We start from the raw sequence: 15,190 nt of genomic DNA, 5'->3' as shown, positions 1-15,190 counted from the left end.
CCCTAGGCTCTGTGGTTTAGACCACAGCGCCACCCGCGTGGCACCCTGAGCCCCACAGGGGTGCTGCAGAAAGAAGGTTGTTGGTCAAGGGATCCATGGACCCCAAAAGGTTGAAAACCTCTGGGCTTAGGGGATTGCTGCATTCTAATACTGGAAGTTATAAAAACTCTTAGTGTTGCAGCATGTGATGAGTCACACCCTGGCCAGCACTTTTTGATCTCCTGCCCTCGGGCAGAAGATATAGAAGAAGGATTAGTCACACCCACAGGGTAAAGAACAGCTTCTATGGCTGTTAGGCTGCTGAATGAAAAGATAACAACAGGGCAACTGATTTCAGATTTGGTGGGTGTGCGTCAGTAAACAAGGGGAATTAAGACTAAGAGAGCTGAGTGGGAGGTGCTCGTGTAATCTCACTGTACAGTGGTACCTCAGGTTAAGTACTTAATTCGTTCTGGAGGTCCGTTCTTAACCTGAAACTGTTCTTAACCTGAAACACCACTTTAGCTAATGGGGCCTCCTGCTGCCGCTGCGCCGCCAGAGCACGATTTCTGTTCTCATCCTGAAGCAAAGTTCTTAACCTGAAGCACTATTTCTGGGTTAGCGGAGTCTGTAACCTGAAGTGTATGTAACCTGAAGCATATGTAACCCGAAGTACCACTGTATACAAATTGTATAAGTGACAATAAAGTATTTCAATTATTGCTGTTATAATTGCAAAAGCAATTATTGCAGACCTTGGAAAGTAGGGTACAATAGAAGCCTGGTATCTGAATACTGTACTCTGTTGGGGTTACTCCCCCTTTTTTTCTGGGCTCAAGGAGCTTTGAGAGAGAAAGATTAGAAAGGAATTGACTGCTGATCTTTGGAATAAGCTTTGAACCACTACAGCCAACCGCTAAATGTACATACAAAGTAACCAGTTACTAAAATCTCGTTTCTGGTGTATATGTGCAGAGAAGCCAGCTGCTTTTAATGGTGGATTTTTAAACCCAAAGTTTCAAACTTTTTTAATGATAATAATCCTCTCCAAATAGCATTTTCATAACGTCATTTAGTACGGACTTCTTTGAAATCAAACCATGAGGAACGAGCTATATCCAGGCAGAATTAACACTGCTTAAACCTTGCTGTTTCATAAGCGCCATTAGGTTTTTCGCCTCAATAACGGCAAGGAAGGCAAACTATAAGTAAGTGGAAATGTCTAATACGTTTTTAAAAAATCAAAAGAAACGTTCTACCTTTTGGCAGAAACCAACAGCGCTCTCGGAACGCGCCAAATCTCGAGTTTGAATTTGATTGGCCGATTCAGACTGCCAGTCACTCACCCAAAAATATATTCTGTAAATAGTGGAAATATACTCTCACAAATGTTATGAGAATCTTAAAAGAAACGTTGTGATCAGTAAACCTTTGGGTAGAAACCCCCAGGGCTCTCGAAACGCGCCAAATCTCGAGTTTGAATTTGATTGGCCGATTCAGACTGCCAGTCACTCACCCAATCGGGGGATAAGGGGGTGGAACCTAACTGTTTCATGCTGAAGTTTTCCCTCCGGTCCGATTCCACAATACATAAACAGAAACGCAACGCCGAGCAGCTTCACTTCGGGGAGACGTCGGCAAGAGTCAGTCATGTCTGGTCGTGGCAAAGGAGGCAAGGGGCTCGGCAAAGGAGGCGCCAAGCGCCACCGCAAGGTTCTGCGAGACAACATCCAGGGCATCACCAAGCCCGCCATCCGACGCTTGGCTCGCCGAGGCGGAGTCAAGCGTATCTCGGGGCTCATCTACGAAGAAACGCGCGGCGTCCTCAAGGTCTTCCTAGAGAACGTCATCCGCGATGCGGTCACTTATACGGAGCACGCCAAGAGGAAGACTGTCACGGCCATGGATGTGGTCTACGCCCTGAAGCGGCAGGGACGCACTCTGTACGGCTTCGGAGGCTAAGCTCCCCACAGCACATCATAATAATTCTCAAAAGGCTCTTTTAAGGGCCACTCAAATCTTTCTTAGAAAGAGCTGTAGACACTGCTTAAGAGCTTAAAGCTTTAAAATCTTTCCCCACTTCCGGTATGGACCCTAATCCAGGAAAGTGCGGCAAAAAAATACACCAATCTAGTTACCCTTTGGGAAGGTTCTAAAACAAATGGTTTCTAGAGCCAGTGTGGTGTAATGATCGTGTCAGATGCAAGACCAAGGCTAAAGTTATTCACGAAGTGACTGGTGCCAACCTAACGTACCTTACCTTACCGGGTCGTCGTTAGGGTGGGAAGGGCGGGCTGTAAGTTGCCTTAAACTACTTGAAGGAAAGGTGGGGTATAAGTAAATGAATGAGCTGGGTTGAATGAGGTGCCACAGGGGAAGTAGTCATGCTTTTTGTTCCCCATTTGCCTCTTTCAAGTTGTATGTAGTTTGAACCAATGAAATGGTGAAATTATCAAATCAGCCAATCTGTGTATGTGGCGAATGTTACAAAATGCATGAGGCCTCATTAATCACAGAATCATAGAACTGTAGAGTTGGAAGGGACCCTGACAATCATCTAGTGCATGGGTAGGCAAACTAAGGCCCGGGGGCTGGATCCGGCCCAATCGCCTTCTAAATCTGGCCCGCGGACGGTCCGGGAATCTGCGTGTTTTTACATGAGTAGAATGTGTGCTTTTATTGAAAATGCACCTCTGGGTTATTTGTGGGGCATAGGAATTCGTTCACTATTTTTTTTCAAAATATAGTCCAGCCCCCCACAAGGTCTGAGGGACAGTGCACCGCCCCCCTGCTGAAAACGTTTGCTGACCCCTGATCTAGTGAATCCCCCGCAATGCAGGAATATGCAGCTGTCCCATATGGGAATTGAACTTGCTAATAAAGCATTATGAAGAAAGCATTAAGTTGCCTGTTTAAAAGGTAAAGGGACCCCTGACCATTAGGTCCAGTCGCGGCTGACTCTGGGGCTGCGGCACTCATCTCGCTTTATTGGCTGAGGAAGCCGGCGTACAGCTTCCGGGTCATGTGGCCAGCATGACTAAGCTGCTTCTGGCAAACCAGAGCAGTGCACGGAAACGCCGTTTACCTTCCCGCCAGAGTGGTACCTATTTATCTACTTGCACTTTGGCGTGCTTTCGAACTGCTAGGTTGGCAGGAGCAGGGACCGAGCAACGGGAGCTCACCCCATCATGGGGATTCGAACCGCTGACCTTCTGATCAGCCAGCCCTAGGCTCTGTGGTTTAACCCACAACACCACCCACGTCCCTAAGTTGCCTGTTTAGTGGGCACCTAATGCAGCGCCTTGTATATATACATGGAATATTTCTGCTTTCGGATATTCACTTATTTCCCCCCCCCTTTTTTTTTACTTCTGACAATAGATTCCTTTGCCCTTCCCAAAAGCAGGATAGGAGCGCAGTCATTATAAGGATCTGTGCCGCGTGATGCATAAAAGCAATCAGGTATGTTAGGTAACATTTATTTAGGGAATGTACTTAAAGACATACCCATGGATTAGTTACCTAATCATGCTTTATGAGCAGGGAGCAAGAACTACGGTAGGTGGATTTCATGTTTGCCCCATTCAATGCACGCCTCTGGCTGAAACGAAGGATTGAGGATGAGGAGGATGTGTTAATATGGACACTTAGAATCATAGAACTGGAAGGGACCCTAAAGTCATCTAGTCCAACCCCCTGCAATGCAGGAATCTCAACTGTGGGCTACTATTAAAATGATGCTGCATTTTAAATTGTATCTTAACCTGTATTTTAAATTGCCCCCCCCCCCCCCGCATTATGTTTTTATTGTAATTTTACTGGTGTTAGTCGACTTGAGCCCGGGTCTGGCCGGGGAGGGCGGGGTATAAATAAAAAAATATTATTATTATTAAATCATCAGAGACACATGGGCGGGAGCATGTGAATATGATCTGATTGTTGAATATTTGGTGAACCTTTCACAGACTAAGAAAAAAGTTTGCTCACAGTTGTTTTTCTCTCGGTCGGTCGCAGTAAAAGTTGTTTTTTTTACCCGCCAGTAGTAAATGCCTCGGCATCATCCTCTTACATATGTAAAAGACAGGATTGTAAAATACACGTTTCCTATTGGAAGCCTGCTTTGGCGGCTCTTTCCATTGATCAAAAACGAGAACCTTGCTTTTCATTGGTTGGTTTAAGCCCGATGGTCTCTCCAGCCAATCACGGGCCGCGATTTACAAGTCAATGGAACGCATAAAAAGCTGAACGTTCCCTTTGCGAATTCTAGCTCGTTGCGAGTAGTACGTCGGTTTCGATCGAAGAGAAGAACTCTGCCATGTCTGGACGCGGGAAGCAAGGAGGCAAAGCTCGGGCTAAGGCCAAGTCCCGCTCTTCGCGGGCCGGCCTGCAGTTCCCGGTCGGCCGCGTGCACCGCCTGCTTCGGAAAGGCAACTACGCCGAGAGAGTCGGCGCCGGGGCTCCGGTTTACATGGCTGCCGTGCTCGAATATCTGACCGCCGAGATCCTGGAGCTGGCGGGCAACGCGGCCAGAGACAACAAGAAGACGCGCATTATCCCTCGTCACCTGCAGCTGGCCATTCGCAATGACGAGGAGCTGAACAAACTCCTGGGCAAAGTGACCATCGCGCAGGGCGGAGTCTTGCCCAACATCCAGGCTGTTCTGCTGCCCAAGAAGACCGAAAGCCACAAGGCGAAAAACAAGTAAAAGCTCCGAACTTTTCGAGCAGCCTGAAAACCAAACGGCTCTTTTAAGAGCCACCCACGGTGTCAAAAGAGGAGCTGTGATTCTGGTTTGCTAAAATCGAGCGAGTGGAAATAAACAATATATTTAGTGCGTTTTTATACACAAAAGCAGGCGGCTAGAGAAACTTGATTTGGTTAGACTAAGGCTCTTAAGTTATCCAAGAGGGTCAAGCCAGTATAAAAAGACTGGGGGTAATAGTCTTTAAAGAAGACTAGCAATTCCAAATTGTCGAAAAAGGGCTTCCGGGTTACTTCGGACGCCATTTTCTTGTTTTGTTTCATGAGTTGTATTTCTAGAGCCTCACACGCTAGATCAGATCTTTCCAAAGTCTTGACACGTTAGTGTGTCGGCTGCAGTATGTAGGTGTGTCGTGCAAACTGAAAAAGAGTTCGCTAGTAAAGCTGAATTACTGTGTCACCAACATGGAAAGTTTGGAAAGCTCTGCTCTAGATTAAAGTTGAAGCAAAAAGACTATTGCGCTTTCTCACTTGGGTCTTCAGTAAGAAATGTATCTGCCCTAGTTCACGAAGCACTCGGAGTCCATCGCTTTTAGCCTCGTATTGCTGACTCGTGAAGCAAAGACTAGTTTTCACAGGCCTGCAGTTTCTAAGCAACATCGGATGCCCCATATTCAACACTTTCCAAAAACTACCAAGGTACATGTCAGCTAGGGGTCCATGATCTATTCTTAATTTAAGGAAACTGCAGGAGTGGGGGGGGGGGAGTTCGCAGTAGCCCGGTTTGTTTTGCGACCCCTTTCATCACAACAGTTGCTGTAGCAAAGGGCTTCATCGCCTCCCTCTGTTTTCCTGTAATCCACTTAGCAATGTCGATTGCCGGTTTCTTGAATTCCTATCTCCAAAACAAAAATCCGATCACTTCCGGGGTAGTTTGTAATCAGGATGGCTAAGCAATGTTTCCAAATGGCGGTGAAACTTATGTCCCCGCCCCTCGCCCTGCCTTTTGTCGATTGGAGCAGATTGCAACAAAACACTAGCTTCTTTAAATTGCCCCTTCAAACGCCTTCCAAACCAATAACTCGACTGAATGTGATTGGAAACGCCTGGCGCTCCAATTCTTTGAGGGTCTGAATTCAGACCCTCGCAATGCAAAATTTTAATATATCAAATCGGAAGCTGGCGGTGTGTGCGTGACTCTACACTTTCTGATCTCTTATGGCGGGGGGGTTGACGTAATAGGGGAGAATGAAGCAAATACCCAATCGCGAACAAGCCCGGGAATTTCAAATGTTTCCAACTGCTACATGGCTATTTTCAGCCAATCAGAACAAAGCGAGCGAGGTATATAAATGGTCTGCGCGCAGGCTGCTTGCTCAGTTTGGTTCCCGGCGAAAGCGAAGGCAGAGAAGTGGGTGTTTGCTGCAAGAAGGAATGGCTCGCACCAAGCAGACCGCTCGCAAATCCACTGGCGGGAAGGCTCCGCGGAAGCAGCTGGCCACCAAGGCAGCTCGGAAGAGCGCGCCGGCCACAGGCGGCGTGAAGAAGCCCCACCGCTACCGCCCGGGCACCGTCGCTCTGCGCGAGATCCGCCGCTACCAGAAGTCCACGGAGCTGCTGATCCGCAAGCTGCCTTTCCAGCGCCTGGTGCGCGAGATCGCGCAGGACTTCAAGACTGACCTGCGCTTCCAGAGCTCGGCCGTGATGGCTCTGCAGGAGGCCAGCGAGGCTTACCTGGTGGGGCTCTTCGAGGACACCAACCTGTGCGCCATCCACGCCAAGAGGGTCACCATCATGCCCAAAGACATCCAGCTGGCGCGCCGCATCCGTGGCGAGAGGGCTTAAAAGGGAGCCGCAGCCAGCCGCTCTCCCTCTCCGCCAACCACCCACCCAAAGGCTCTTTTTAGAGCCGCCACTCCTTCAAGAAAAAAGCTGAAGTCACATTTCTGCCAAGATTGTGTGTGCCGCTTGGTGGTTTTGCAGTATATGTCGCCTTAGCCGTCCCTATAGCCATGTAAAATGAATCCTGGGGTACCAGAGACATACCCAAAGAATTGATAAACTAAAGCAGCTTCATTTTTCTTTTTTCTGCTTTTTAAAAAATTTAATCTCGGAACTTCACAGCATAAAAATACAAGATAAACACAAAACAATAAACATATGCCAGTTACCCCGATTAATGTGAACTTAATGGCTCCAGGTGCGTTACATTTGTTCCTCTAGAAACTGTAAAGCCACTAAGGTTTAGTGAAGCATAGTTTTTCATAGGAATAGTGATTCTGCTTTGCAAACGTGGAAGTCCATGTGGTTTATAAACCCCGCCCCACCGCCCCAAATCAGCTATTTGCATGGCTGCGTCTGTGGGACTCTGGTGGGATGTATGCCTAACACCCCTGAAGCCAGCTTCTAGGTTTATTCAGAAGGAATATTCATTGCCCACGCCCCTGTGCTCCCAAGATTTGTAGTTTCCAGTTTAAAGGCGCACTAGTTTAAAAACACAGCTTCCGCAGATTGGGTTTTATGTACAGATTGGGTTTTATGTACATGATGAAATTGCAGATACGCACGTTTGCTTCCAAAGAAGCGATAAAGCTCTTTTGAGTGAGAAAGTGGGTGGCCCTTAAAAGGGCCTTTTAAAAGCGATTATTTTCAGTATGGAGCTTAGCCTCCGAAGCCGTACAGCGTGCGTCCTTGCCGCTTCAGGGCGTATACAACGTCCATGGCCGTGACGGTCTTCCTCTTGGCGTGCTCCGTGTAAGTGACCGCATCGCGGATGACGTTCTCTAGAAAGACCTTGAGGACGCCGCGCGTTTCTTCGTAGATGAGCCCCGAGATGCGCTTGACTCCGCCTCGGCGAGCCAAGCGTCGGATGGCGGGCTTGGTGATGCCCTGGATGTTGTCTCGGAGAACCTTGCGGTGGCGCTTGGCGCCTCCTTTGCCGAGCCCCTTGCCTCCTTTGCCACGACCTGACATGATTGACTCTCTCCAGCGTCTCCCCGAAATGAAGTAGCTCGGAGTTGCGTTTCTGTTTATGTATGGTATAATCGGACCGGAGGGAAAACTTCAGCCTGAAACAGTTAGGCTCCACCCCCCTATCCCCATTGGGTGAGTGACTGGCAGTCTGAATCGGCCAATCAAATTCAAACTCGAGATTTGGCGCGTTTCGAGAGCCCTGGGGGTTTCTACCCAAAGGTTTACATTACTGATCACAACGTTTCTTTTAAGATTCTCATAACATTTGTGAAAGTATATTTCCACTATTTACAGAATATATTTTTCCAAAATCGTGTAGTCATTTCTAATCACAAATCGCAAGCCCACTGTTGTTTTGCTTCTTTCCTTCTCTTTAAAGAAACCTCTGTGCTTTTCCGTTCTTGAGGAGAAAAGCGTAAAGAGGGTTTATATCGACTGAAACAGTTAGGTTTAAGCGACTTGAATTCTGCCTTTGGTTGTGACTCAGTTGGTGTCTCCTCCTCTGTAGTTTGGCTTTAAGGATGCCCACCTTAAACCACCCAGTAAATAAGTTATTTGGAGAGGATTATTGTTATTATTACAGCTGAAACAATAGGTTTAAAATCCCACTCTTAAAAGTTTTAACTATGCACATACTACATGCCAGAAATTAGATTTTTTAAAGTGATTGTTTTCTACATATGCAGAATACATCTGCTCCATTGCACCCCCACTTAAATAAGTTTGTAAGAGCATGCTAATAACATTTAGCTTGGAAATAGGAGCTTTTCAGTTTTGATTTGTTTTTCTCATGGCGGCTGCTTCTCCTTGCCCTCTTCAGAGCAAAGGGTGGAGGAGGAATTGATTGAATTTGGGAAGAGGACAGGCCTTTTTTTCCTTCAAGAGGAGAGGGAATTCTGGCAGGAGCAATTTGACATGTAGGGAGCATCTACTGAAAGCCCCCCTTCTGTGCCACTAATAATACTACCAGGCTTCTCTCATCTTCTGCATTTCATCCCTTGCTAAGATTACACTGGGTATTAAGCAACCCAGGACAGTGTTTGGAAATTTGACCTAGCATGCAGAGGGTTTTTTTCATGCAGAGGTCTTTTTTTTATGCCGCCTCCCATCAGAAGTCAAGGAGATAAAGGACTACACAACTTGTAGAAGACATCTGAAGGCAGCCCTGTATCGGGAAGTTTTCAGTGTTTGAAGTTATATTATGTTTTTATATGTGTTGGAAGCCACCCAGAGTGGCTGGGGCAACACAGTCAGATGGGCAGGGTACAAATTAATCATCATCATCATAACAATGACCTGGCTCCACATGGCAATTGTTAGGTAAAGGTAAAGGGACCCCTGACCATTAGGTCCAGTCGTGGCTGACTGTGGGGTTGCGGCGCTCATCTCGCTTTATTGGCTGAGGGAGCCGGCGTACAGCTTCCGGGTCATGAGGCCAGCATGACTAAGCCACTTCTGGCGAACCAGAGCAGCACACGGAAACGCCATTTACCTTCCCGCTGGAGTGGTACCTATTTATCTACTTGCACTTTGACATGTTTTCAAACTGCTAGGTTGGCAGGAGCAGGGACTGAGCAATGGGAGCTCACCCCGTTGCGGGGATTCGAACCGCCAACCTTCTGATCGGCAAGTCCTAGGCTCTGTGGTTTAACCCACAGCGCCACCCGTGTCCCGCATGGCAATTGTTATGCTACTGTAAAACAAGCTCACATTTTGGACCTCTTAAGCAAACATGTTTTATTGTTAATCTACATTCTCCATAATACAAGTTGCAGTAAGGCTGGCTTTACTTAAGACCTAACAATGGGTTCTTTCTCCCAGTCTTCCTCATTATCGTCGTCATCGCCGTAATCTTCCGTTTCACCACCGCGCTTCCCCAGATCATCAAATTGCTGAAATGAGTAGTAGATGGCCCCACGCTTGGGCGAAGGGGAGCGGAAAATCATATCGGGCACAGAGTCCCAGTTGGGCATCATGGGGGTGGGACTGTCTTGCTTCAGGATCCAGAAGAAAGAATAGACGGCTAGAGCCACCACGACGAAGGATGTGAGGAATCCCCCGACGACCCCCGTCACCAGTGGAGTGACCCACTGAAAGATACTCCTGTTGTATGGTGGCAGGGGCCTCCTCTCTATAATCAGCTCCAATTTGTCCCAATCCCCCTCTTCCAGCTGGGCCTGAGATCCCTCTCTCCGCAGCCGGCCTCCTGGCCCCTCGCTCCCACCCATCTCGTTCTCTTCCAGGAGCAGCGAAGAGGTCAAGCGTTGGACCGTCTTGTGATATCCCTCCACGTTCTTCTTGATCTCCAGACTCTTGTCTTGGTTGAGGTTCTTGCCCAGTTCCAGGGAGACGTCGGGACGCCCGACGGCTTGGAGAGCCCTCGACAGGCGGTCCCAATACATGGCGTCTCCTTCCGTCTCCAGCCAGCCGTTGAGGGTGGCTTTGCAGGCCTCGGTGGTGGCGATTTCCCGCCGCCTGCGGATGGGGTTCCTCTCTGCCGAGAGGCGTTGGAGCTCTTCATTCACGTTCTCCTCGGGCCCAATGAGCTTGGCGTAGAAGGCCTGGCATTCCTCGGGGGACAGGAGCTCCGAGATGCGGCCCATCATGTGGCTGCCAATGTCGTCGGCCACCGTGTCGTCGGGCAAGGCAGGACGCACCAGGAGGAAAAGGGCTGTTCCGATGAGAATCAGCATTGAGGAAGTCCTGGAGCCTGAGAGAAGAGAGCATAGCTGTCAACCTACCCATATTTGGCGGGAAACTCGCTTATTCCAGCGCCGTTTCCCGCTGCTATCCCAGATTGTTGCTACCTCGTAAATTTCCCGGATTTCAAAGGAAGCAGCTCCTCCCCCTCCCGGCTCCCCGCCGGCCAGGGAGGCTCCTCAACTGCGTTGCTCGGCTGCCCAATAAGGAGTCTAAGAACGACTGGGGGGTGGAGCTTGCATGCCTTGTGCTGATCAAATCGGCCGCATTGCCTGGGGACTCGCATTTGCTCAGCGCTTCCCAGCGGAGAGGTGACAGTGGTTTTCCTTGCTGCATCCCCTTTGCCGGGTTGCTGCACTGTGGGAACCACCGCTTGAGGCTTCGTTTGGCTGCTGGCTGGGCTTTCTGCCTTCGGGCCTTTGGCTCGGAGGGGCTGTGTGTGTGTGTGTGTGTGTGTGCGCGCGCGCATGTGCGTGCATGTGTATGTGTGCGAGAGAGAGAGAGAGAGAGAGAGAGAGAGAGAGAGAGAGAGAGAATGTGTCACTTAAGCTGATAGTAGGAATGTTGTAGCTTCACACACCTACCTTCACACAATGTGTAATTAACTTGGGCAAATATTTTACAGCAGGATGTGGTGAGGTCATTATTTTAGATTTACAAGGGGATCTGAGAGATGAATGGGAGATAAGGTTTGTCAGTATTAATGGACAGCTAAATAGAAACTTAACCCCAAAAGTTAGGACCAAGATTCAAATCCTGACTGGGTAACTTTGCTCACTAGTAACATCAAACCATGAGGACGAGATGGTTGGACAGTGTTCTCGAAGCTACCAGCATGAGTTTGACCAAACTGTGGGAGGCAGTGGAAGACAGGAGGGCTTGGGACAGGTGAGGCTGCTGATCCCTTATTTTTGAGGCTGCGGATCCCTTATTTTCAAATCTGAAAGCTATGTTGAGAGTAGCCAGGAGAGGAAAGAGATGTGTATCTGTTTGGAGTAGGGAGCAAAGAATACTGCTTAGAGGGTTGGACTAGTGTTCAAATCCCCACTCAACCCTGAAGCCCACTGGCTTATCTTGGGCCAGTCACTGCTTCTCAGACTGACCTACATCAAAGGGTTACTGTGAGAATTAAATCAGAGGGGCAGAAACACATACCCCCCCAACATTTCTCTGATGAAAATAAGGACATCCTATGTAAAGGTAAAGGGACCTCTGGCCATTAGGTCCAGTTGTGACCGACTCTGGGGTTGCGGCGCTCATCTCGCTTTATTGGCCGAGGGAGCCGGCGTACAGCTTCCGGGTCATGTGGCCAGCATGACTAAGCTGCTTCTGGCGAACCAGAGCAGCGCACAGAAACGCCGTTTACCTTCCCGCAGGAGCTGTACCTATTTACAGTGGTACCTTGGGTTAAGAACTTAATTCATTCTGGAGGTCCGTTCTTAACCTGAAACTGTTCTTAACCTGAGGTACCACTTTAGCTATGGGACGCAGGTGGCGCTGTGGGTTAAAGCCTCAGCACCTAGGACTTGCCGATCGAAAGGTCGGCGGTTCGAATCCCTGCGGCGGGGTGCGCTCCTGTCGTTCGGTCCCAGCGCCTGCCAACCTAGCAGTTCGAAAGCACCTTCGGGAGCAAGTAGATAAATAGGGACCGCTTTCTAGCGGGAAGGTAAACGGTGTTCCGTGTGCTGCCCTGGCTTGCCAGAGCAGCGATGTCACGCTGGCCACGTGACCCGGAAGTGTCTGCGGACAGCACTGGCTCCCGGCCTCTTGAGTGAGATGAGCGCACAACCCTAGAGTCTGGCAAGACTGGCCCGTATGGGCAGGGGTACCTTTACCTTTACCTTTACCACTTTAGCTAATGGGGCCTCCCGCTGCTGTGCAATTTCTGTTCTCATCTTGAAGCAAAGTTCTTAACCCGAGGTACTATTTCTGGGTTAGTGGAGTCTGTAATCTGAAGTGTCTGTAACCCGAGGTACCACTGTATCTACTTGCACTTCGTGCTTTCGAACTGCTAGGTTGGCAGGAGCAGGGACCGAGCAACGGGAGCTCACCCCGTCGTGGGGATTTGAACCGCCAACCTTCTGATCGGCAAGCCCTAGGCTCTGTGGTTTAACCCACCGCGCCACCCGCGTCCCAAGGACATCCTATTCTGTTGTTGTTGTTGTTATCATCATCATCACCACCACCACCACCTCTGATCCTTTTCTAAACCGCAGACATGCAGATGTTTTCGTTCTTCAAATGAGGATCGGCTACCATTCTCTGGAAGCAGAATTCTGTATTCAGTGCCTCATCTTCTAGTTTCTCTGTGTTTCTGCAGTGCTGTAGCAGCACACACAAAACACCCACTGTTTCTCTACTGCAAAGGTGTCCTATTTAGGAAGGGGAAATTGGCAGCCGAGTGCCTTTACAACTGTGTTTGTGGAGTGTGTGAATTTTGCAGAATGGCAGGAACTGGGGTGTCCATGGAATAAACAGGACTACAATAATTACTGGCCATCGTGATTGCCTGAAATCTTTCTGGGATATGACGTAGTAGTTGAGATGGAATAATAATAATAATAATAATAATAATAATAATAATAATAATACAGTGGTACCTCCGGTTAAGAACTTAATTTGTTCCAGGGGTCCATTCTTAACCTGAAACTGTTCTTAACCTGAGGTACCACTTTAGCTAATGGGTACCGCGCTGCTGCTGTGCGATTTCTGTTCTCATCTTGAACCAAAGTTCTTAACCCGAGGTACTATTTCTGGGTTAGCAGAATCTATAACCTGAAGCGTCTCTAACCCGAGGTACCACTGTAATAATGTTGTTGTTGTTGTTTAGTCATTTAGTCGTGTCCAACTCTTCGTGACCCCATGGACCAGAGCACTCCTGTCTTCCACTGCCTCCCGCAGTTTGGTCAAACTCATGCTGGTAGCTTCAAAATAATAATAATAATAATAATAATAATAATAATAATAATAATAATAATAATAATAATTTACTTATTTATACCCCACCCATCTGATTGGGCTGCCCTCCACTCTGGGCAGCTTCCAACATATATAAAAACATAATAAAACATTAAGCATTAAAAAAAACTTCCCCACACAGGACTGTCTTCAGATGTCCTCTCAAGGTTGTCTAGTTACTGAACTCCACACCCTCCAACATTTCTCTGATGGAAAGAGGGATGATGTCCTAAGGAAAAGTGGGACATTCCAGGATCAAATCAGAAACCAGGACAGCTTCTGTAAACCTGGGATTGTCCCAGGAAAATAGGGACACTGTGAGGGTCTGGAACCCATTTATGCTACTTTGAGATCCTTGGAGGAAAAGGAGAGCTAGAAATGCAGTGAAATGAATAAATAAAACATCATGAGATCTTGTCTTCTTTCTCTACATATAAGGTTCGGATCTGAGGGAAGGCTGGCTGTGAAGCGATTTTAAGTTGGGGACAAAGAGAGAGGGTTACCTGGCTTAACTCCCAGAACAGGGGACGTCTCTCTTGGAATATCGCAGAGCAATTGCTGTGGAATTTTAAATCTCCTTGAGTATCTGATGTCATAAACGGAGGCGGAAGTCCACTTCCATTCTGCCTACGGGGAGAGGAGCTTGTGGCTGAGCTCAGCTACAACTCCCAACACCATTGGCCACGCTAACTGGTGCTGATGGGAATTGTAGTTCAGCAGTTGTTGGAGATTCCTCGGCCCTGAAGGAAACTGGGGTAGTTGTTGCCAGTCAGTGCTGACAACACTGAGGTAATTGAACCACTTGATATAAGGCAGTGCCAGCCCGCCAGATGTTTTGGGACTACAACTCCCATGATCCCTAGCTAGCAGGACCAGTGGTCAGGGATGATGGGAACTGTAGTCTCAAAACATCTGGAGGGCTGAGGATGAGGAAGCCTGGGTGAGATTGACTGTTTTCAACCTTGTCATTTTTATCCACCAGCAGGTGGCAGTACTCTGCCGAAGATTTCTCCTACCTAGAGAAAAGTTGATAATTTTATTATTTATTGGTTATTTATAAATGATCTTCTCTCCAGTTCAAGACTCTCGAGGTGGGTTGGCTGTTGGTCATGATGCCATGGATTCAGGTAAGGTGACCAGGATTGCTGATGACACTAAGCACGTGAATGAGTCAGCATTAGGTCTCTGGCCGGATGGCTGAAAGAGAAAAAGATTTATGTTGCTTTATTTGTTTTTTATTTATTTACTAAAGACCAGTGTAAAGTTTTGTAAATAATAAAGGCTCTGAGAAATAGAACCAAATGGTGTTTATTCCTGTAATGGGAATTTCACTAAGAGATAGCTGGAATGCTGCTGCTGAAAGAAGTAAAAGATGGAGGAAAACGTTTGTGTAAAAAAACTCTGCCGCAGAAAGAAATGAAAACCCAAGAGGAGATGCTCACGCACCAAGATGCACATCAGCTACTATATTATTATTATTATTATTATTATTATTATTATTATTATTATTATTATTATATTTATACACTGCCCATCGAGGTAAGCCGCAGGTAAAATGCTGTGTACATACCTGGTCACCATACCAGGGGCAGAATCACATACCCTCCAACATTTCTCTGATGAAAATAGGGACACCCCATTCCATTTTTATTTTTTATTTGTTATTATTTTTAAAAAATATTTTATTAAGGTTTTCTTGGTTTACAAAGGTATGCGCAATGTCTCTTTTTTCAAGTGACCTTTTTGCATAGGTCTGTTTCATTTGTTGAGACGTTAGGGTTACATTGGGAAGAAGAAAGGGGGGAAGAGGTGGAGGGGGGGAAGGCGAGGGGGGTGGGGCCAGGAGGCGATATTTCTATTTTGCTTAATGTATGTGTGG

At 47.6% G+C, this 15,190-nt stretch overlaps 5 protein-coding genes across 5 annotated transcripts; 3 read left to right on the top strand and 2 right to left on the bottom strand.

The window, feature by feature from the left end:
- Positions 1–1,564: 1,564 nt before the first annotated feature.
- On the top strand, positions 1,565–2,146 carry LOC144326883 (histone H4). Its single transcript, XM_077923926.1, has one exon. The coding sequence runs from the start codon at positions 1,630–1,632 to the stop codon at positions 1,939–1,941; it is 312 nt and encodes a 103-aa protein (XP_077780052.1). The 5' UTR covers positions 1,565–1,629; the 3' UTR covers positions 1,942–2,146.
- Positions 2,147–4,220: 2,074 nt separating this feature from the next.
- On the top strand, positions 4,221–4,830 carry LOC114586772 (histone H2A type 2-C). Its single transcript, XM_028710575.2, has one exon. The coding sequence runs from the start codon at positions 4,295–4,297 to the stop codon at positions 4,682–4,684; it is 390 nt and encodes a 129-aa protein (XP_028566408.1). The 5' UTR covers positions 4,221–4,294; the 3' UTR covers positions 4,685–4,830.
- Positions 4,831–5,745: 915 nt separating this feature from the next.
- LOC144326882 (histone H3-like) lies at positions 5,746–6,893 on the top strand. Its single transcript, XM_077923925.1, has one exon. It carries the CDS (start codon positions 5,929–5,931, stop codon positions 6,523–6,525), a length of 597 nt encoding a protein of 198 aa, XP_077780051.1. The 5' UTR covers positions 5,746–5,928; the 3' UTR covers positions 6,526–6,893.
- A 344-nt stretch (positions 6,894–7,237) lies between these two features.
- On the bottom strand, positions 7,238–7,657 carry LOC114586781 (histone H4). Its single transcript, XM_028710586.2, has one exon. It carries the CDS (start codon positions 7,651–7,653, stop codon positions 7,342–7,344), a length of 312 nt encoding a protein of 103 aa, XP_028566419.1. The 5' UTR covers positions 7,654–7,657; the 3' UTR covers positions 7,238–7,341.
- A 1,718-nt stretch (positions 7,658–9,375) lies between these two features.
- Positions 9,376–14,672, bottom strand: TMDD1 (transmembrane and death domain 1). The gene is made up of 2 exons (XM_028710561.2): positions 14,328–14,672; positions 9,376–10,363 (listed from the first exon to the last, which is right to left on the bottom strand). Exon 2 carries the CDS (start codon positions 10,344–10,346, stop codon positions 9,444–9,446), a length of 903 nt encoding a protein of 300 aa, XP_028566394.2. The 5' UTR covers positions 10,347–10,363; positions 14,328–14,672; the 3' UTR covers positions 9,376–9,443.
- Between the last annotated feature and the right edge of the window lie 518 nt (positions 14,673–15,190).

This window comes from Podarcis muralis, chromosome 2, assembly GCF_964188315.1.
Source record: "Podarcis muralis chromosome 2, rPodMur119.hap1.1, whole genome shotgun sequence".
NCBI lineage: Eukaryota > Metazoa > Chordata > Lepidosauria > Squamata > Lacertidae > Podarcis > Podarcis muralis.
The sequence above is the reverse complement of the archived record's forward strand: the minus strand, read 5'-3'. Positions and strand labels throughout refer to the sequence as shown.